General features: G+C 47.9%; 2 protein-coding genes across 3 annotated transcripts in view; both read left to right on the top strand.

Annotated features, from left to right (window-relative positions):
- The window catches only part of LOC309378808 (C-type lectin BPL-like), a 29,546-nt gene extending 24,778 nt beyond the window's left edge, over nt 1–4,768 (top strand). For both annotated transcript variants that reach the window (XM_081927494.1, XM_081927495.1), the window contains exons 4-5: nt 924–1,035; nt 4,536–4,768. In XM_081927494.1, coding sequence (XP_081783620.1) covers nt 924–1,035; nt 4,536–4,633 — 210 coding nt within the window. In that variant the 3' untranslated portion in view covers nt 4,634–4,768. The remainder of the gene's footprint in view (nt 1–923; nt 1,036–4,535) is intronic.
- A 6,593-nt stretch (nt 4,769–11,361) lies between these two features.
- LOC309378806 (struthiocalcin-2-like) lies at nt 11,362–18,296 on the top strand. The gene is made up of 6 exons (XM_081927492.1): nt 11,362–11,462; nt 11,654–11,732; nt 12,485–12,579; nt 14,672–14,821; nt 15,652–15,775; nt 18,027–18,296. The coding sequence occupies exons 1-6, from the start codon at nt 11,442–11,444 to the stop codon at nt 18,095–18,097; spliced, it is 540 nt and encodes a 179-aa protein (XP_081783618.1). The 5' UTR covers nt 11,362–11,441; the 3' UTR covers nt 18,098–18,296.
- Nucleotides 18,297–21,767: the final 3,471 nt, after the last annotated feature.

Genomic DNA, 21,767 nt, shown 5'->3' with positions numbered 1-21,767 from the left:
CTATTAGCCCATAAAATATGTACTTTTATTTAAAATGCATCTCTGGTTTATTTGTGGGGCATAGGAATTCACTTATCCCCCCCCCCATTATAGTCCGGCCCCCCACAAAGTCTGAGGGACAGTGGACCGGCCCCCTGCTGAAAAAGTTTGCTGACCCCTGCTAGGTTGGCAGGAGCAGGGACCGAGCAACAGGAGCTCACCCCATCACAGGGATTCGAACCACCGACCTTCTGATCGGCAAGTCCTAGGCCCTGTGGTTTAACCCACAGCGCCACCCGCGTCCCTTATTTAGGTTGCCTACCCATGTCCTAAGGAAAAGCGGGACATTCCAAGATCAATGGTGCGGGATCAAATAAGGAAACAGGGACATGGAGGGACGGGCTCTCTCCTGCCTCCCATCCCAAGAGTCCTTGCTGTTCCTTGGAGGCTCGCTCTGCTGCTCCTGTAGATTCTGCTGCCCGAGGCTGACATGGCCCCATGTGTGGGCCACAGAAGTCTTGGTGGTCTCTTATCCTCAGAGCTATCCACTTGTATGTGTGGTGTAGTGGCTAAGGGTGGTAGACTCGTAATCTGGTGAACTGGGTTCGCGTCTCCGCTCCTCCACATGCAGCTGCTGGGTGACCTTGGGCCAGTCACACTTCTTTGAAGTCTCTCAGCCCCACTCACCTCACAGAGTGTTTGTTGTGGGGGAGGAAGGGATTGTGAGCCGCTTTGATACTCCTTCAGGTAGTGATAAAGTGATCAAATCCAAACTCTTCTCCTCCTCCTCCTCCTCCTCCTCCTCCTCCTCCTCCTCCTCCTTGAAATAGGTTTGGGGTCCTGAGCGTCTGAATGTTTTATTTCTGCTTGAGAATTAGGGAGGACATCAAAGGGCCCTCCTTCTTCCTCAGCTGAGACCCTGTCTCTTTTGGCTGTCTCCACAGATTATAGTGTGGAAATGGACCGATAATGCTGTGGTCGACTATATGCCCTGGGGGCCTGGACAGCCTTCCTCCTCTCACAAACAAGAATTCTGCATCGCGTTGTACGGCGCAGGTGAGGAAGAGGGTTCCAGGATCTTAAGTTCTATGGGGATTCTGGGAGAGCTTCCTTGAACCTTGTTTCCATGCTTCTGATAACAAGTTATTCATGTTTTGCCTGCTAAGAAAGAAAGAAAACAGAGTCAACAATGTGAATCCAAGAACTGTGTCCACCTCACGGGACATTTTGTGGCAGATTGACCAGGCTGGTTAGGAGGAAGACTAGCTAGACTGGGTCATAGGTGGGCAACTGGATCAGACATGGGGACGGGATGGTCACCTCACCCCCTCACTTCTATGGGCCAACTTTTGACAGGGTTAGACATCTTTACATGCTCCTCACCTGACATGGTACATGATAACAGGGATAGGAGAGGTGGACCTGGTTTGGCCAACATGACCTTGTAGGCTAAATGGGAAACCTAGTAGGCCAAATCTGGTCTGCAGATTTCTGGTTCTCCCCAGATATCATAGTTGCTCCTACTCTGCTTCCTTCTGACTCCTGGAGCCCTCACCACAAAACAGCAGTACTGTATATTGTCCTCTGAGGGGGTGGGGAATCTTCAACCTTTCTCCTGTCACTGGGTGAAATTTATTTATGCCCCCCACCAGACCTGGGCTGTCTTTCTCCAAAACAGCCTTAGAATTCCTCCAGAACAACTCAGAGTAGTAAGGGGGACCATGAGGTTTGTATGAAATGAAGATAAAAGTTTCCTAAAAGAAAAATGAAAAGTTCTGCGTTGCTAGCATAGAAGCAGCAAGTCATAGAATTGTAGAGTTGGAAGGGATCCACTGGGTCACATCACTGACCAGATACTGTCTGTGGCCGCATGACTTGCGACTCACAAGTTAGAGCAGGGGTCCTCAAACTTTTTAAACAGGGGGCCGGTTCACTGTCCCCCAGACACTGTTAGGGGCCGGACTATATTTATTTTGGGGGTGGATGAACGAATTCCTATGCACAGTGCACTTATTTTATTTCTAGTGCTCACAAAAACAGGAAAAACAACACAAAATTTAAAATGGAGAACAATTTTAATAAACATAAACTTATGAGTATTTCAATAGGAAGTATGGGCCTGCTTTTGGCTAAGGAGATGGTCAATATCCGGTTCCATATTTGTCACTGCTAGTTGTAGCAAGTGTTCATCAGAGAGGATCTGTGCCAAGTACGACCAATTTGAACTTTTATACAGTGGTACCTCGGGTTACATACGCTTCAGGATACAGACTCCGCTAACCCAGAAATAGTACCTCGGGTTAAGAACCTTGCTTCAGGATGAGAACAGAAATGGTGCTCCGGCGGCGCAGAGGCAGCAGGAAGCCCCATTAGCTAAAGTGGTGCTTCAGGTTAAGAACAGTTTTAGGTTAAGAACGGACCTCCAGAACGAATTAAGTTCTTAACCCGAGGTACCAGTGTACGCTGATTTTCAAGGTCACTGCTGAAATGGGCAAGTATGCACTTAAAAGCATTCTCCAAGAACTACACAGCACTACTGAATACGAGACAGAGAGAGAGAGAGAGGGGGGGGAGGGGGGAGGGATGCAGGAAGGAGAAAACTACCACAGTTCGGCCTACAGTGAACGCCAACTTCAGTGCTGAAGGCAAAGCAGACTCTCGCTGGAGAGATCGAGCTGTCCCACTGCAACTAGACACAGCCTTTGGTTTGCACAGTTACATAAACAAAGATAAGAGGCTCCGAGGGTCCTCTTCGCTGCCTCCTGCCTTGCAGCCAGTGAAGAGCACTTGGCGGGAGAGAGGTCTTCGATGAAGGACCCCCAACAGTCAGAAGCGAGAGGAACGCGGACGCCTCTCCACGGGGCTGCTGGCCTTACCTGGCCAGTATAAAGTAAGCAGCACATAAAACACTACCAAACCATTCTAATTCCAAATCTTATATTGATAATCCAAAAATTGAGAGAGCCAGGTACAAGGTCTACTACAGAAGCCACAAAGAGAGAACTCATTCCAATTGTGTCCAAAAGGAAGATTCAGTCTTTAAAGTTCCTTTAGCCAGGCTCCTGCAGATATCAACAACGGTAAGTTTGATCAAACGAAGTGTCGGCAATGTTACGCACAAGAGTTAGACAGGGTGCCAGCGTTTGTCACCTGTTTCTAACTCTTGTGCGTAACATCACTGACACTTCGTTTGATCAAACCTATCCTCGTTGATATCTAACCCTTGAGCACAACATCGCCGACACTACAGCTCCCATCTCCCTGCAATGGATTACGGGATAGTGGGAAGGGGAAGGGGGCATGGCCGAACTGAGCCTGCTTTCACGGTGCATTGTGGGAAACACCGCGCCGGGTTTACCTCATCGCACGGAAACTGACTGAGCGGGCGGCCTGCGGGCCAGATTTATGAGCCTGGCGGGCCGCATCCGGCCTGCGGAGCGTAGTTTGAGGACCCCTGAGTTAGAGTGTGGCAATTATTAGCCAAAAGCAGTGTCTACATGGTCGCAAACCCTGAATAGGCCAAGTTTAATGAGTTAACTCCACAATCCCCAAATCTACTCAAATGCAAAATTTCAGTTTATATACAGCTCGGAGCATTTTCTTTTCACATTCATAGCTGTGTAGGACACAGCCAGGAACAGAGTACAGTGGTGCCTCGCAAGACAAAAAGAATCCGTTCTGCGAGTCTCTTCGTCTAGCGGTTTTTCCGTCTTGCGAAGCAAGCCCATTGACGGATTAGCGGATTAGCACTATTAGCGGCTTTTAGCGGCTAAGCGGATAAGCAGCTTAGCGGCTTAGAAAAAAGGGGGGAGGAAAAAAACCCGCAGGAACTCGCAAGACATTTTCGTCTTGCGAAGCAAGCCCATAGGAAATTCGTTTTGCGAAGCACCTCCAAAACGGAAAACTCTTTCGTCTAGCGAGTTTTCCGTCTTGCGAGGCATTCGTCTTGCGGGGCACCACTGTACTGCAAAAGGTATTCAGGGTGACCGGCAAAGAGCCGTGGTATCATAATTTGTATACCAGTTTGAACCCTGCTCCCTATTACTCTCAACTCAGAGGCTTATGAGACGTGTGTGCATTGTTTTTTCTTTAAAAGATGCCCAATTTTTAAAGAAGATCCATTCAAATCTTAACCCTCCCAGTTAAGTGGGCAGGTTAACCTATATACCTAATATATCTGTGGCTATACAAATTTAATAGATAATATTTATAATATCACAAAAAAATGATCAGTTACAAATTCAGTTTAGATCAGATTATATCAATACGCAAAATTAAGTGGGCATGGACTATAACGTCAAACTGATTTTTAAAAGTTCACGATCAAGAAGCCCCCATTTACTTACTTGCTAAGAAGAAAGCAAAGCACGTCAAAACTAACTTTGCAAGGGTTGGACTTGGGGTCCCTAGGGATCCCTTCTGATTCTACTTTCCCTGATCCCGGGACAGCCCCTCTTTCAACTGATCCATTTTGGTTTCCCAGTTTAGAAGGATGAGTCAGGAGGAGGTGACGAAGGGCAGTGTCTTCTAATGCTTCTCCTTCCCTGTTTTTCTAGAATACATGTTCTGGGAGGACGATAGTTGCGAGGCAGAGAACTATTACATCTGTAAAATCCCGGTGTCGGGGTCTTCGGACAAGCGTTCGGTAAAATGAGTGCCTTGGAGAACAGGGATTAAGGCCCTTCCATGGAGGCCCAAGACCTTCTGTCCCAACTGCAACATCCCACCCCAATTCTGTAGCAGCTCCTACATTCATAGGAAATCAATAAAGAAAGTCTCCTCCATGCCTGCCTCTGTCTCCTTGTCTCTGTTCGTAGTGCTGCCTGCCAGGGATGCCAGAGGGGTCTGTCAGCTGCAGAGGCAGACACAGCCCACATCAATTTCTTTGAGCATATCTGGAAGGGAAGCGAATCCATGAGAACATGGGAATGGCCTGCTGGATCAGGCCCACCGCCCCCTCTGGTCCAGTGTCATGTTCTCACTGTGAGTGGCCAGTGTCGGGAGCTCGTCCTACACTCGAGTAGGACCCTGACAGAGACACATGCCCGACCGGCATGTTCTCTCCCTCCTGGTCGATCGTTCGGGAGCTTCAAAAGCTTTCTTCACTTCCATAATTACTAGCTGCAGAAAATGGAAAATTTCCTTTCATCAAGAAGCCCGAAATCGGGAGGGAAGGAGGTCAACAGGGGTGTAGAAGAAAGATCTAAATACCTAAATATATACAGTTTTAAAGAATAAGATATAGAATTGTAACAGAGATTGATGTTCTCTGGTGTTAGGTGTGGATATTTTTTCTTCTTGTTCTCCCTTTTTCTTTTTGAAATTGTTGTTTTGTCTTTTGTGTTCTTTTCTGGTTTTCTTTTTTTCTTTCTTTGATGTTGTAACTGAAACTTAATAAAAAGATTTTTTTAAAAAAAAAGGTTTCTTCACTTCCAAACATCACAGCGACCGATGCCAACAGACATCGGCACGCTTAGGGATCTGCAGCGTCTTCGCAGCTTGCGTAACAGACCTCAGCAACTCAGCATTTTGGCTAATCTGCTTTGTTTACATATAAACACACACGGAGCACTGCAACATGGCTCCCTCCCTCTCTCTCTAGCATCAGACAGCAAAGAGAGAGAACAAAGGACATTGTCCCACTTCACGGAACACAGTAACACAAACATCCTGTCTCCGTCACTTCCCACTCTGTGGAGTCAAAACCTACACCGTCATGTGATAGACAACAATCCCATGACTGCAATCATGGAGCAGGAATTCTAACAGCCAGAGATGCCCAATAGGAAACCAGCAAGCGGCATCTGAACACAAGACCATTCTCCCCTCCTGCTGTTTCAAGAAACTGTGATTCAGAAGCATGGCTGCCTCCAACTGCAGAGGTCAGAGCCGAGCCATCGTGTCCATCCCTAGCCCTCTCCTCCATGAGTTTGCCTAATGCTTTTATTATTTTTATTTTTTAGTAAAGTTATAAAATTATCCGTAATTGGAACGAACGCCAATAATTTAAGACTTTGGAAAGTTAAAATGGCAACAGGCTAAAAGCAAGGTTAAAACTTGCACCAGCTTCCCGAACAACTGGGTGGGCTTCTCAATAATAATAATAATAATAAAAGGTAAAGGGACCCCTGACCATTAGGTCCAGTCGCGGAAGACTCTGGGGTTGCGGCGCTCATCTCGCTTTATTGGCCAAGGGAGCCGGCGTATAGCTTCTGGGTCATGTGGCCAGCATAACTAAGCCACTTCTGGCGAACCAGAGCAGTGCACGGAAACGCCGTTTACCTTCCCGCTGGACTGGAACCTATTTATCTACTTGCACTTTGACGTGCTTTTCAACTGCTAGGTTGGCAGGAGCAGGGACCAAGCAACGGGAGCTCATCCTGTTGCGGGGATTCAAACCGCCGACCTTCTGATCAGCAAGCCCTAGGCTCTGTGGTTTAACCCACAGAACCACCCGTGTATAATAATAATAATAATAATAATAATAATAATAATAATAATAATAATAATTTATTATTTCTACCCTGCCCATCTGGCTGGGTTTCCAACAAAAGATTTAAAATACATTAAAACATCAGTCATTAAAAACTTCCCTAAACAGGGCAGCCTTCAGATGTCTTCTAAAAGTCAGGTAGTTGTTTATGTCCTTGACATCTGATGGGAGGGCGTTCCACAGGGCAGGTGCCACTACCAAGAAGGCCCTCTGCCTAGTTCCCTGTAAGTTTGCTTCTCACAGGGAGGGAACTGCCAGAAGGCCCTCGGAGCTGGACCTCAGTGTGTGGGCTGAATGATGGGGTGTAGATGCTCCTTCAGGTATGCTGGGCCTTCAGGAATCCTTCAGGTATATGCTTTTTTAGGTGTACTATTATTAGCAGGCACAGAAAGGGGTTTGGTGAAGGCTCTTGCCCAAGTGGAACGGGTGATTATGTGGCACTGGTTAACTGTACCAGTTGCACTGATGGATGCAGCCGAGTGGGCCTTTGTAGGGCTAGAGGATCTAGGAGGTAAATTTATAGCTAACTAATTGCAGGATCTAGTTGCCTCTTAAAGAACTCAGACGAGAAACTGCAAAATGGTTCCAGAATTTGCTGGTCTACAAAGGAAGTGCAGTTATCATTGGATTCCCACTGATATCATTGGATTCCCACACCATCCTGGCTCTCTCCCGCTTCACGTTTCCCACTTTGGGAACCCTTTTCAAACATCCCAGATCTTGCAGAGGATCTCACAGAACTGCAGCACAAAGATTACCCCAGCTGCGGCGTGTACTGATAGCATTGTGCGATGAGAGGGAGCCGTCTACTGATGGCTATCTCCAATCGGCTGCTCATGGTTCAGAAACATGATGCCATCAGGAAGTCACGCCATGCACCAGGGGACCTAAAGTCCCCAGACCAGCTTGCAATCTGGCCACTAACTTCCTCAAGCCATTAAAAACCAAAGCAAGGAGAACTTTGCAAGGTGCAATTACCTCTCATCACCGTTCACTGCCTCGGTTCCCAGACTCCCCTTCCTGCAAAATTTAGTCAATTGGGTTTGGTTGGGCAGGGGGAATCTCTCCTCCTCACACACAGTTGCATTGCTGTCCTGGGTTGTTTTGCAATTATTTTGTTAGGTTTCTGTTGTGCCACTGTGCAGTTCTTGAAGTCACAGAACTCTGTTGACATTCCAGACAGTTGGAAGTCTCACGGGAGATGGGAGACGCATGTTGATGATACTGGTTTCCTGTTTCTTTTCCTGATGTTTTCTGTCTCTCACAGAGAGCAGGTGCATATTCTTTTCTGTCCTACGTAGCTAGAAATAAAGTAGCAATGTAGCACATATTTCCGGCTCCTCCTGCTGCTGTCTGAGTACTCTGCGCAATGGAGAGTGTGCCTGAAGCCTCATTCAAAGGCTTAGGTCATTAATCACCGTCAGAGGAGAGCCTGGATGGGTTCCGAAGATACGTGGAGGAGTAGCAATTACAGCTCGGTCGTATGGAGGTTCCTGTTAGGATATTTCCGTTCCACCTTAAAAGGGAGCAGGCTTTGTGAGTCACAGAGTCTGCGTATTTCCTGTTCACAGGATGTTTATGTTTCCTATTGCTTTCGTTTCTCTCTGCGCCAGAACACGAAAGCAGGCAGTCATGTTTTTTTCTTTGTTCTGACCAACGCTGAATAAACTTTGTAAATAATGCTCTCCTGAGTGCAACTTTCGCTGTGCATTATCTGCTGATAGAGCGTGCATCAGTTCTGGAATGTGGAAGGCTATTTTCTGGAGCTCATGTCGCTAATTGCTGATACTGTATCTACGGGAGGTCGATGGACGTCCGGAGACGACGTGGAGGCAGTGGTGGCCTATGTCTCCCTGGCAGTATCCCAACAGTTCCGACATATTTTTGGTAGGGGTGGTGTCTTTACACTTAAACACAAGTGGGAGGTGGCTGCACTGATCAGGGATTGGATCACAGCGGTAGAGCTGCGTTTCTCCGCAAGGGTGGTTTCCTTCAATCTCACCACCCTGGCGGAGAAACGCAGCTCTGCCACTGTGATCCAGTCCCTGATCTCTGTCAAGTCTGAGCCCAGGAGTGAGCCATCCTCGCCTGCAGAACCAGCTGTGAGGCCTAAAAGGCGTAGCAGGTCAGAGGGGGAGGAGGTCATAGGGGATGGTGTGGCTGGCTCAAGTGAATCAGGCACAGTTCCAGAGTTCATGCTGAGAAGGTCAGCAAGGTCAGATGAAGGTCTGTGTCTAAAGTGAAAGTAGCTTTTCACAGACACAGATGGACAAAGCGTCTGACGTGTGGCCCTGCGTCAGGCCCCTCCCTCCCCAGATACAGGACACCAAGGAGTTTTAACCCTATAAACTCCAAACTCCACAGTGTCAAGGCTCCCTCCCCCGGTGGCAGCCGAAAAAGCAGATAACACGAAGAGGCCTTACCACGTAATTTATTCAGTGTTCACACAGAGAGACAAAGGAATGTAGTCTCTAAGCCATGATGGTGTTGCTCCAAGGCCAACCCCTCTACGTCATCCTTATTCTACGTCACCCCTGCGCCCGCAAATCAGAGCTTTCTGCCTCGGAGCTTTCTGTTCTCCTACTCTCAATGCATGCCTGGTCCTGGGAGAGAGGGGATCAGGAATGCTTTCTAGAGACACTGAGTCTGTCAGCTGTCTCCCCCCTGCTGCTTCTTCCTGCTGTTCATCTTCCAATATTTCTCAGGTTCTCCCCTGTGCAGCTTCTGAACTGTGCCCATCTGCAAACCACTGTTTTAAATCTATACTGTTCTCCTGTTCTTGGGAAGGTTCAGGAGAAGGAGGGGGGCCTGACATTAGGGGACATTCAGTGAGTTTTGCCATCTAGGGCAAGTATGGGGGAAGCTAGTATCTTCCAAGTGGGGTTGGACCTGAAAACTCCCATTAGCCCTGGCAACTCACACAGTGAATGGTCGGGGATGATCAGGGCTGGATTTAGGTTCCTAGCGTCATAGAAGCAAAAACAGGGGTCACCGAAACGAGTCTCGTCGCTGCAGGTAGCAAGACTGGAGCAGGATGAGTGCCGCAACCCCAGAGTCAGCCATGACTGGACCTAATGGTCAGGGGCCCCTTTACCTTTAAGCTCCTGAAGGTAATGGGGCCCTTTATATGTCCAGCTGTCCTTTGTCAACAACAAACGGTCGTTTTTTTGTGTTGAATATATACTATATGGTAATTTATGAACCTAATAGGTATCTAAAGCCATTTGCACATGTTGTCATGCAACCAGTCCATGCAGAATGCAGGCACCCTATATATAGAAAGGAGGAAACCACTGATATTTTAGGGAGCAGGCTAGCAGGCGGGGCCCATGACTTACATCAGGCATAGACAACCTTCGGTCCTCCGGATGTTTTGGACTACAATTCCCATCATCCCTGACCATTGGTCCTGTTAGCTAGGGATCATGGGAGTTGTAGGCCAAAGCTTCTGGAGGGCCAAAGGTTGCCTATTCCTGACTTACATCATAGGAGCCTACACAACACAAAACACGGTTGCTGTAGGTAGGTTTTATTTTATTTGTTTTTTACCTTATATTTTGGAAATGTACATCCAGGGGTTTTTTCCCTTTAGATTTTTTTGGGGGCCCCCCAAGAGAGAGGGGCCCTAAGCTATAGCTTGTTTAACTTATACGTAAATCCGGCACTGGGGATGATAGGAGTTGTATTCCAGCGACAGCAGAGGCTCTCCACCGCTGCTGTGTGTCATGGAGCAAACCATCAAGCTCATATTAACTCAGCCTTCGCCAACCCGGTGCCAACAACCCGGTGCCAACTACTGCCATCAGTTGCGTAGGCAGAAGCGATCAACTCTCCCCTCTTGCGGTTTCCAGAAACTGATACTCGCAATCATTGCTACTTCTGATCATGGAGGCATCCTGGCTAGGAGCCACCGAGAGCCCTCTCTGTGATGGCCTGGGACTCGGGCTCAGACTCGGAACCAGAGGAGTCTCAGTCTGCACCGGATCCTGTGCCTCAGGCGGCAGCTGAACCAAATCTGGGGCCTGATCCTGAAGAGTCCCAGTCTGCACAGGTCACCCGGCAACAAACACCAGCTGGCTCCAGATGTGGGGATGACCTTGTTACCTCCAGCTGGGCCATCACTTACAGCTGCTCCACTACCAGTTGGGTCAGGAGAGGCTGAGGCGGCCTCTGGGTCTAGTAACCCACCAATGTCTCCCAAGCTGCAGAGACTGAGGTCTGAGAGAAGGAGAGACCTGAGTACTCACAGGAGGAGTGCTCACCTTTGGGCAAGACAGGGAGGTGAGTCGCCGGGGGACCATGACCGGCCGTTACCCCGACAGAGATAAAATGCTGCTGGACCCTGCCCCAGGTTGTGGGAGCAACGTTGCTGTTTGCCAGAACCTGCCTGTGATTCTGTGCCTGACCTTGTCTGGTTTCCTGCCTTGACCCTGTCGGACTGACTCCATGTGGAACCCTTAGATTCGGGGCCAGACCTGGACTGCGTTACTCGAGTTACCCACAGACCCAGCACACTCTCCTTCTCTGGAAATTGGTCCAATCCTCTTTCAAAGCTATCCAAGTGGCGGGCAAACCTGCCTCCTGATGGAGGGAGTTCTGCAGGTTAACTCTGTGCCATGTGAAGAAGGACTTTCTGTCCTCTGTCTGCCAACATTCAGCTTCGTCAGATGTCCTGGATTTCTAAAGGTTATCGGAGAAGCTATAAGAACTTCTTAAGCTTGGGCACGCTTAGTTTGGTCGTCTAACCTGCAAGGACGAAGGGATCCAATTTCCTGCGTTCTCACTGTGCCCATTTCCTTCCTCCGCTCCGGGGGCACTGCTCAACCATGCAAGCCCTGAAATAAAAAAAACTACCTGAGCTTGGCTGGGGGTTGAGCCACAGCGGTTGTGCCTGACGTCTGCAACCCGGGGAACATTTGCTCATTCACCTGTGTGGCTTCATTTTCCCTAAAAAGGACGGCATTTTGCAATGGAGAGAGACGTGCAACAGGCAAGTGAAACCCCTTCGCACCCTTTTTGCATCCTCAGGGGAAGCACTTTGAAAGAACAGGTGCTCCCCACGGGGAAAAGGGAAACAAAGGTTGCTGGAAGGACAAGCTGGTTTGGATAGACGTTCTGCAGAAGGCGCTCATCTCAGCTTTTGTTCCTCTTGTTCCTTCCTTCCTCTCTCCACCACCCAAGGTCCCGATCCTGATGTCTCCGATCTCCTGTTTCCACTGTGTCCTCCTGGGTCTCCTGGCCACCGGCTTCTTCCCGCGAGGTGAGTCCCCCTTTCTAAAGCCCTCAGAATCTACACAAAGCAAACAAATCACAAATTTGAAGAGCTCAGAGGGAACCCCCAGCGGTCATCTAGCCCAACCCCCCTGAAATACAGGAACCGCAGCTAAATAATCTCTGAGAGAAGGCTATCCAGACATGGGAACCATCAGTCACCCCAGGATTCAAGTTCCATTTACTGGTCCAGGACTAGCACGGCTTCTCCTGAGATCCCTGCACTGCCCGGGGTTGGGCTAGGTGACCTTTGGGGGGTCCCTTCCAAGGCCACGATTCTGTCATTCTTGACTCGTGTGTGTGTGTGTGTATAGGTTTATTTAAACATACCATTTTCAACAGTAATTAAACATATTTTTACATCTTACTCAATATTTTTGACTTCCATCAGTCCTGTCTGAAAACTTTCCAATCTAATCTCTTAGTATACATTTCTTATGCGTTTAAAACTCATAACCAATATCTCTATTCTTTATCTGCTTTGCAGCACTTCATATATTCCTCCTTACAAAACTTCTTGTGGTCCTACTACTGTAATTTGTTGGCTACAATTGCTTTTCAAATAGTTCATCTACTTCTTCCAATCTTCTGGTCCCACAGGTTTCGAATCCTTCCTGTCCTTTTGTCCAATTCTGCATAGTCCATTGTTTTCGTCTGCCATTCTTCAGTTCGAGGAAACTATTTCCACCCCTCTCGTTCCAGTATTGTGTCCCTGACTATGTTTCTGTGCCCCACATACAGGCACCCAGGCGGTTGAGTGTCCCAACGGCTGGCTGCTGCATGGAGCCTACTGCTATGGAGTCTTCGGCACTAAATTATCCTGGAAAGAGGCTGATGTAAGAGGGATGTTATTGTTGCTTGGAAGGCACCGAAACTCGTCTCGAGAGATGCTTGCGAGCAGAAAAGGGTCAGGCAGGAGGAGCTGCGTCAAGCAAAGGCCTTTGTTAGAAACACAGCGGCCTTATGATGGCCATATGGTCAATGGTTTGCTCCAAGGCAGAGTCCACAGTCCTCCCTGCCCTATTTCGTCCTCACAACCAGTGCCGTCTTTCCCATACAGCTTAGTGGTTCGTTGCACCAGGGCGATGGCCTCTCAAGAGTGCCCCAGCGAGTAGGGGAGCTGCGTGGCTTTGCCGGTGGCCTCCCCTTTCCCTGAACACCCGCCAGCAGCTCTCTGTCAAACATATGGCTGGCAGGCATGCAACTTCCTTCCCAAGTCTCCGTGGGAGGAGAGCGATTTTGGCAGAGGCTTGGGAAAAGGTCGACAACTCTGGGAAATGGAGGAGAGGCACCGGAGGGATCTTTGCCCAGACACTGAGGTCCAGCTCCGAGGGCCTTCTGGCGGTTCCCTCACTGTGAGATTACAGGGAACCAGGCAGAGGGCCTTCTCGGTGGTGGCGCCCACCCTGTGGAATGCCCTCGTATCAGATGTCAAAAAAATAAACAACTACAGTGGTACCTCGAGTTACAGATGATTCAGGTTACAGACTCTGCTAACCCAGAAATATTACGTCGGGTTAAGAACTTTGCTTCAGGATGAGAACAGAAATCGTGCGGCGGCAGCAGGAGGCCCCATTAGCTAAAGTGGTACCTCAAGTTAAGAACAGTTTCAGGTTAAGTTAGGGCAGGGCAGGGTTGAGACTAGCAGATGACCAGGTGAAATCCACTTGGCAGCTTCCCATTAAACACCGAAGCTCCGTCCCTTCCTCCTAGAACATGGGTTGGTAAACTAAGGGCCATGCGCCGGATCAGGAACAATTGCCTTCTGAATCTGGCCTGTGGACGGTCTGGGAATTGCCACGTGGATCACCAGCGCATGCGTTCATTCCCTCTCCCTCCCTCTCCCATGATGGCGGCGGCGCCTCCTCCTCCCCCCCCCCGGCTTCTCCCCGCCCTGCCTAGAGGAGGAAGGGGGCTGGGCTTTGCTGCTGCCAGCAGCAGCCCTCAGGCAGCCGCCATTTTAAGCAGCCCCTCTCCGGAGCCCTTTTGTGCGCTGCTCAACGTCCCTCCGCCACCTCCGCCAGCCCCTGCCACTCACAAGACACAGGTAAGCAGCCACTGGGGCTCATGGTGCTCTCGCATCATTTCCCCCGCCCCAAATATAGTTCAGGCCCCCACAGGGTCTGAGCGACAGTGGAGCGGCCTTCTGCTGGGAAAGTTTGCTGACCCCTGTCCTAAAAGGTAAAGGGACCCCTGACCATTAGGTCCGGTCGTGGCTGACTCTGGTGTTACGGTGCTCATCTCGCTTTACTGGCCAAGGGAGCCGGTGTACAGCTTCCGAGTCATGTGGCCAGCATGACTGAGCCGCTTCTGGCAAACCAGAGCAGCGCACAGAAGCGCTGTTTACCTTCCTGCTGGAGCGGTACCTATTTATCTACTTGCACTTTGACGTGCTTTCGAACTGCTAGGCTGGCAGGAGCAGGGACCGAGCAATGGGAGCTCACCCCGTCACCGGGATTTGAACCGCCAACCTTCTGATCGGCAAGTCCTAGGCTCTGTGGTTTAACCCACAGTGCCACCCACGTCCCCTTTTCCTTAGGACATCCTTATTTTCGCCGGAGAAATGTTGGAGGGTATGGAGTTATGTGACACACACACACACCCGAGCCAAAGAGATAAGTAGGTTGGGTATATTTAGCCTGTTGAGCTTTTGTTTTGGCAAAGTTTTTTTTAAGGAAAATCACCAAAAAAATCTACACTGGTTGCCCTAGGCCCTGGTTTCCCCCGACCTTTTAAATGATGTTCGGAAATTCTTCCCCGGCGCTATTTCCGGCAGACGGATCCTGAATATGTCTGGGAAATCTGAGACATATGCCAGACCTACTTAAAAAAAAGAGCAGCGTGTGCCATTCGTGGCTTCGTCAAGCATGCAACAGTGAGCTACAAATCCAATAATAATGAGCCCTGCTTTTTCTCGGACCAATTCAGGAGGACTGCATGGCTTACAGCAAGCGAGGACACCTGGCCTCCATCCTCTCCTCGTCCCAGGGTGCGATGATCAGCAGCCACCTCCAGACCCTGGAGGACGAAGAGGATTTTCCGAGCGGTATCTGGATTGGAATGCACGACCCCAACAAGGTGAACGTCCAATCCCATACCTGCAGACCCCTCTCTGCCAAAGCCCCACAGGGTAGAAGGCGTGGGTCAGAGAAGGCAGGAGCAGGGAGGTGTGAGAGAGCCAAAGAGGGGCACCAGGGATAATCATCATCATCATCATCACCCTCATCATTTATTATTTATACCCCGCCCATCTGGCTAGGTTTCCCCAGCCCCTCTGGGCGGCTTCCAACAAAGTATTAAAATACAGTGGTCTGTTAAACATTAAAAACTTCCCTAAACAGGGCTGCCTTCAGATGTCTTCTACATAGTTGTTTATTTCCTTGACATCTGACAGGAGGGAGTTCCACGGGGTGGATGCCACCACCGAGAAGGCCCTCTGCCTCTTTTCCAGGCAAAACATACCCAGCTCCTTCAACCGTTCCTCATCAGGCTTAGTTTCCAAGCCCTTGATCAACTTTTTCACCCTCCTCCTCACACCTTCCAGCTTGTCAGTATCCTTCTTAAATTGTGGTGGACACAGTATTCCAGGTGTGGTCTGACCAAGGCAGAATAGAGCAGGACTATGACTTCCCTTGTTCTGCTCTGGACACCAGACTTCTGCAGTTGCAGCCTAGAATAGCATTAGCTTTTTTTGCTGCTGCATTACGCTGTGGGCTCATGTTAAGCTTGTGGTCCACCAAGACCCCCAGATCCTTGCTGTGAGGATTAAAGGGGGATGAGAATTATATAAGCATCCCTCAGCTTCTTGGAGGAATGGTGGCATACGTATTAAATACCAGTAATAACAACAATAATAATAATAACAACAACAACAACAACAACAATAATATCCGTCATCATCTTTGCAGAAGGGATATTGGAAATGGGCAGATCTTTCGATACTGAACTATTCACCTTGGAGTAAAGAGGTGGTTTTGCCTGAACCTGGTACTCCGACAAAAGGAGGCTGCGTCTACCTGTCTGCCAGAACAGGTGAGGAGGTCCTCAGGCAACTGGGAGTCAAGGATCTCACCCCAGGGACAAGTGGGGAGCAGGTGTCCCACAAGCCCCCTTCACTCCTTTCTTAATCAAAAGTCAAGTGTACCAACTCTGGCCAGTCTCATCATTTTCTGCTGGCAAAGGGGGGAACTAAACTACGACCCCCGTGGCTCTGTGTGTGAATCAGGCCAAAGTGGGACTATCTAGTCCATTGTCTGGATTCCCCCAAATTCACCTCCGTCCCCACATTTCTACAGCAATTTGCAATGACCTTTTTAAAAAAAAAAAATCCTCGTTAAAATCTGCTAGTGTTTCACTGCACACTTCCCCCAATAAACACATCTTGGGCTGCAAGTTTTGACTAAGGCAATATTCCCCCCCCACACACAAGCAACCTCCCCTAATATAATGCACTTATCCTTTGCACCAATGCGTTGGCTTTTATGCGCACTTGTGCATTTTTGTGAAATTTCCGGATTGCCAGCTTCAGATTGAATGTGATTTCCGAAGGATAGCTGTGTTTTGGTTCTCGTATAGCGTTGGAAAGTGATGGTTTCGCTTTTAAACGTGAGCTGGATCGAATTTCTCCCTCATCCCTGTCTATAAGCACCGGCAAAACTCTGTTCCTCAGGGCACATCAGTGCTTGGAAGGAGGGGAACTTCTCCTCTACGTTTCCGATCACAATTCAAAGTGTTGGTGCTGACCTTGAAAGCCCTAAATGGCCTCAGTCCTGTATACCTGAAGGAGCATCTCCACCCCATCGTTCAGCCTGGACACTGAGGTCCAGCTCCGAGGGCCTTCTGGCGGTTCGTTCGCTGTGAGAAGCCAAGTTACAGGGAACCAGGCACAGGGCCTTCTCAGTGGTGGCACCCGCCCTGTGGAACGCCCTCCCACCAGATGTCAAAGAGGAAAACAACTACCAGATTTTAGAAGACATCTGAAGGCAGCCCTGTTTAGGGAAGTTTTTAATGTTTAATAGGTTATTGTATTTTAGTGTTCTGTTGGAAGTCGCCCAGAGTGGCTGGGGAAACCCAGCCAGATTTGCGGGATATAAATAATAAATTATTATTATTATTATTGTCCTCTGGGTGAATCGTAGAATCGTAGAATTGGGTGGGACCCCAAGTTTCATCTAGTCCAAGCCCCTGCAATGCAGGAATCTCAACCGAAATATGCATTCACTGTCAAGGGCAGTGTAGGTAGAGACAGTGTCTGCCTTACTTTGCTCATATCTTCTTCTTTTTAAAAAATGAACTTTATTATACATCAATTAAAATCAGTTTAGGTAAAGGTAAAGGGACCCCTGACCATTAGGTCCAGTTGCAGACGACTCTGGGGTTGTGGCACTCAACTCGTTTTACTGGCCGAGGGAGCCGGTGTGCAGCTTCTGGGTCATGTGGCCAGCATGACTAAGCCGCTTCTGGCAAACCAGAGCAGCGCACGGAAACGGCGTTTACCTTCCCACCGGAGTGGTACCTATTTATCTACTTGCACTTGGACGTGCTTTCGAACTGCTAGGTTGGCAGGAGCAGGGACCGAGCAACAGGAGCTCACCCCGTTGCGGGGATTCGAACCGCTGACCTTCCGATCAGCAAGCCCTAGGCTCTGTGGTTTAAGTTTACATATTAGTAATAACATTCAACCTAGACAGTACAAACAATACACTACACATATTACAACATAAACACGCCACACACACCATTGACACTAACTTCCGATTCCTTTCATTGTGCTATTTTACGTTTTGTTAATCTATACACATTTCATTATCATTATTTTAGTTTCCATTTCTTCCAACTGATTTTATTACATACTTTCTTTATATTTTATGGTTCATTCTATGTCTGCCAGGAGGTTAGCATTATCACAGTAATTTCTAATGTATTCTTTTTAAAATTATCCAATCTTTATTAACTTTTTATATTGAGTTTCTTCTTATTCTCCCTGTCATCTTTGCGAGTTGTAAACATCCAATCATTTTCCCTCGCCAGTCCGTTTCGGCGGGGATGTTGTCACTTTTCCGGTTCTTAGCTATTAGAATCCTAGTCGCTGTGGTTACGTACATGAAAAGGGGTATCAGATTTTACTTTATTTCAGTGGGCATTATCCCTAACAGGAAGTTTTTGGGGGGGAATGAAAATTTAAGAATCTTCTTAAGTTCATTATATATGGCATCCCAAAATCCTCTTATTCTTTACACTCCCACCACATGTGCATAAATGTACCTTTGCTCATATCTTCCAGATTTTGCAAAATTTCACATTGCACCATGCTCAGAAAAGATGAGGTACATGTGCAAGATGACGTTCAGGTGAAAGCAGCTGTCTGACTGTGTCTGCAAAGGACCCCTGGCAGCAGAAAAGCAACATTTGGAGAATCCTTGGACAAGAAAACTGGCAAAGAATGGCCTCTTCCCAACTCCAGCACACCAGGCCCCTCTCCTATCATCATGGGGGTTATGGTGAGGCAAACTGGCTCCTGCTGAACCCAATAAACCATGTTTTGGTCATTCAACTGCTGAGTCCTTTCTGTCCTGCAGACAAACTGGAGCTGGGGAGACACAGGGGAAGGGTGTTGCGGTGGGGACGGACCACCCCGGGGTGTCTTCGCTGAGAGGAGTGGCATTCAACGTGCCACCTTGTTACAGTTTGTTGGTCGTAAATCCTTTGACCCATGGAGACTGCTGCAACGGCACTGCAATAAATTTGATTTATTGCCACTCCAACAAATGTCACATACTGCCACTCTTCTCAGTTGTCGGAGCACACGCAGCGTAGAATGGCTTTGTCTGTGTCAACGTGGCATCTTTAATAACTCAGCTTGACACCAGTGCTTCTAATCTATCACTCTTTATTTAGAAGTTTGTTGTTGTTGTTTAGTCGTTTAGTGGTGTCCGACTCTTCGTGACCCCCTGAACCAGAGCACGCCAGGCATTCCTGTCTTCCACTGCCTCCCGCAGTTTGGTCAGACTCATGTTTGTAGCTTCAAGAACACTGTCCCACCATCTCATACTCTGTCGTCCCCTTCTCCTTGTGCCCTCCATCTTTCCCAACATCAGGGTCTTTTCCAGGGAGTCTTCTCTTCTCATGAGGTGGCCAAAGTCTTGGAACCTCAGCTTCAGGATCTGTCCTTCCAGTGAGCACTCAGGGCTGGTTTCCTTCAGAATGGAGAGGTTTGGTCTTCTTGCAGTCCATGGGACTCTCAAGAGTCTCCTCCAGCACCATAATTCAAAAGCATCAATTCTTCAGCGATCAGCCTTCTTTATGGTCCAGCTCTCACTTCCATACATCATACTTCCATACATTTAGAAGCTTACAAAAACAGAAAAGAAAGACCTACAGAATCTAGCTGCATGTTCGCAGCTTTCTGTGTCTAACAAAACGACACTACCTTGCTCACATTCTCAGACAGACTGCTCCCAGAGAGAGCTCAGCCCCCACAGAGCACAGATCAAAGGAAAATGCCCGGGTCATGTGGGCAGTGCACCCAGCGAATCAGAATGCTTCCTGGAGTGTTAACCCTTAACTGTCCACAACACACCTGCCCATGACTCCCAAGCCCATTGGCCAATGTGCTGGGCAATCTCCAGTCCTTGGAGCAGCTTCAGCGACCCCAGTTTCAGAAGATGGAGCATGCTCTATTCAGTAGAGTAAACACTACGCAACAGAAGTGGTAGGAAGAGGCTGTGATGAGCATATTTACAAGCAGTTTATTCAGCATAGATCAGGACAAAAGGAAAAACATGTCTTCTCCCCTTCATATCCAAGCAAGCAGCTTAAGCAATAGCTACACACAAAATGGAAGTTCCCAGCAAGCTGTGCTGGAGTGTAAACAGCATGTGACACACAGCAGTCATGCCTGTACTTAAGGTGGAACGGAATATCCCAACAATTTGGCGCGCCACCTGCCCATGACTCCCAAGCGTGCCCCAGGGGAAGGGGGGAGCTGCGCTGTTTTGCCAGCGGCATCCCCCCCCCTTCATTTTGACAGCTGGGGGAGGCTTGGGAGTCACAGGTGGGTGGTGCGCTGAACATCCGCCATCAGCGGCTCACTCCGCCCCCAGCTGCAGAACACGCACACAGCTCCGTGCACCCGAGCGGATATCCCGGGCCTGGGAGGGCACCCTCCGTGCCCTGTGCCCCCTAGGAGCGCGCCCACCCTGGGCAGTGTGGGCATATGCTCTACTGCTGGTAAGACATCCTCAAATTGCTTAGAAATCTCCTCCACGGGCATTTCCTTTAAATAATAATAATAATAAATTATTGATTTTAATATCACCAGTCAACAGCATAACAAAGCAATTAACATAGATTAAAAAAACATTTCTAGACATAAAAAAAATTCATTCCACCTATATTGACTTCCACTCTCCTCATCACAGGTTCCAAGTTTTCTTTATCAACTGCATATTATTTGATATCTACCTTATGTTTATCCACAATATCCACAATTTGTATAACGTTGCAGGAGTCATTCCAAGTCTGCCAAAGATATGATTACAATGTTCTTTTAAATATAATCTGCATTTATCTCTTCTGAACCTCTGATCGGATCGGTTCCTGATTCTCCATGTCATTTTTGCCAATTCTACATAATCCAATAATGTCACCTACCATTCCAGTTTCGTGGGTATATTCTCTCTCTTCCATCCTTTGGCTATTAGTGTTCTCACAGTGGTGTCTGCATACATGAAAACCCTTCTCAGATCTCTCAGTATACTCATTACAGTGGTACCTTGGGTTACATACGCTTCAGGTTACACACGTTTCAGGTTACACACTCTGCTAACCCAGAAATAGTACCTCGGGTTAAGAAAATTCGCGCAGCGGTGGCATGGCAGCAGCGGGAGGCCCCATTAGCTAAAGTGGTGCTTCAGATTAAGAACAGTTTCAGGTTAAGAACAGACCTCCAGAACGAATTAAGTACTTAATCCGAGGTACCACTGTATACCTAAGAGAAAGGCTTCAGGTCTTTTGACAAAAGCTAAATTTAAACTTTTTCTTTTTCTTTAATTCATCGTAAATAATTTCCCCAAATCCCTTTATCTTTTTGCAATTCCACCACATATGATACATGGTGCCCTCAGTCTCTTTGCATTTCCAGCAGATGTTGGAGCTGGTTCTATATGTGTTTTTTTTCCCCTACCCACTCTGGAAGAATGGCAGATGCAAGTAATGGACTACATGGAAATGGCGGAAATGACTGGCAGAATCCGAGACCAGGGAGAAGAGTTGGTGGAAGAAGACTGGAGGAAATTTAAAATCTATCTACAGAAACATTGTAAAATTTTTGAATGTTGATGACATTGAAATGAACTGAAGGGGTTCTAGCAACAAGGTTAAAAATAGGATTGGATTGATAATAGATAAATTAATTGGATATGAATTTGCTGAAATAATTTTTAAAAGGGATACAAAAAAGGGAGATGTGAGGAAGTCAGGAAAATAAGTGAATCAAAGAGGAGAAACCAAAAAGAGGGATTTTTGTGTTTTCTTTTAGTGTGTTTTTTTTTCTTTTTTCTGCTTTTTTCTACTTTTTCTATAAGTTAAATGTTTGTATTTTTTGTATTTTGTAACTTTATCTTTGTGTATGTGTTTTTTCTTTTTTCTCTTTGTTGTGGTTCTATATGTTTTTGACCTCCACGGGCATTTCCTTTCCCTTGAGCAACCCTTTATCTGCTCTGCACGGAAGCTCTCCTCGCGGACTCATAGAATCATGGAGCTGTAGAGTTGAAAGGGACCCCCAGCGCTCATCTAGTCCAACCCCCTGCAATGCAGGAATCACAGCTAAAGAACCCCTGAGAGGTGACCATCTGTTTCAAAACCACCAATGAAGGAGTCCAGCCAGTGCCGGATTTATGTATAAGCTGAACAAGCTATAGCTTAAGACCCCACTCTCTTGGGGGGGCCCAAAAAAAAATTTAAAGGAGGGGGGAAACTGGATGTATATTTCCAAAATATAAGATAAACAATGGCAGGCGGGCTC

The sequence above is a fragment of the Podarcis melisellensis genome (genome assembly GCF_964234715.1).
Source record: "Podarcis melisellensis genome assembly, chromosome: 10".
Lineage (NCBI taxonomy): Eukaryota > Metazoa > Chordata > Lepidosauria > Squamata > Lacertidae > Podarcis > Podarcis melisellensis.
Note: the sequence above shows the minus strand (reverse complement) of the source record. Positions and strands in the feature narration are given on the sequence as shown.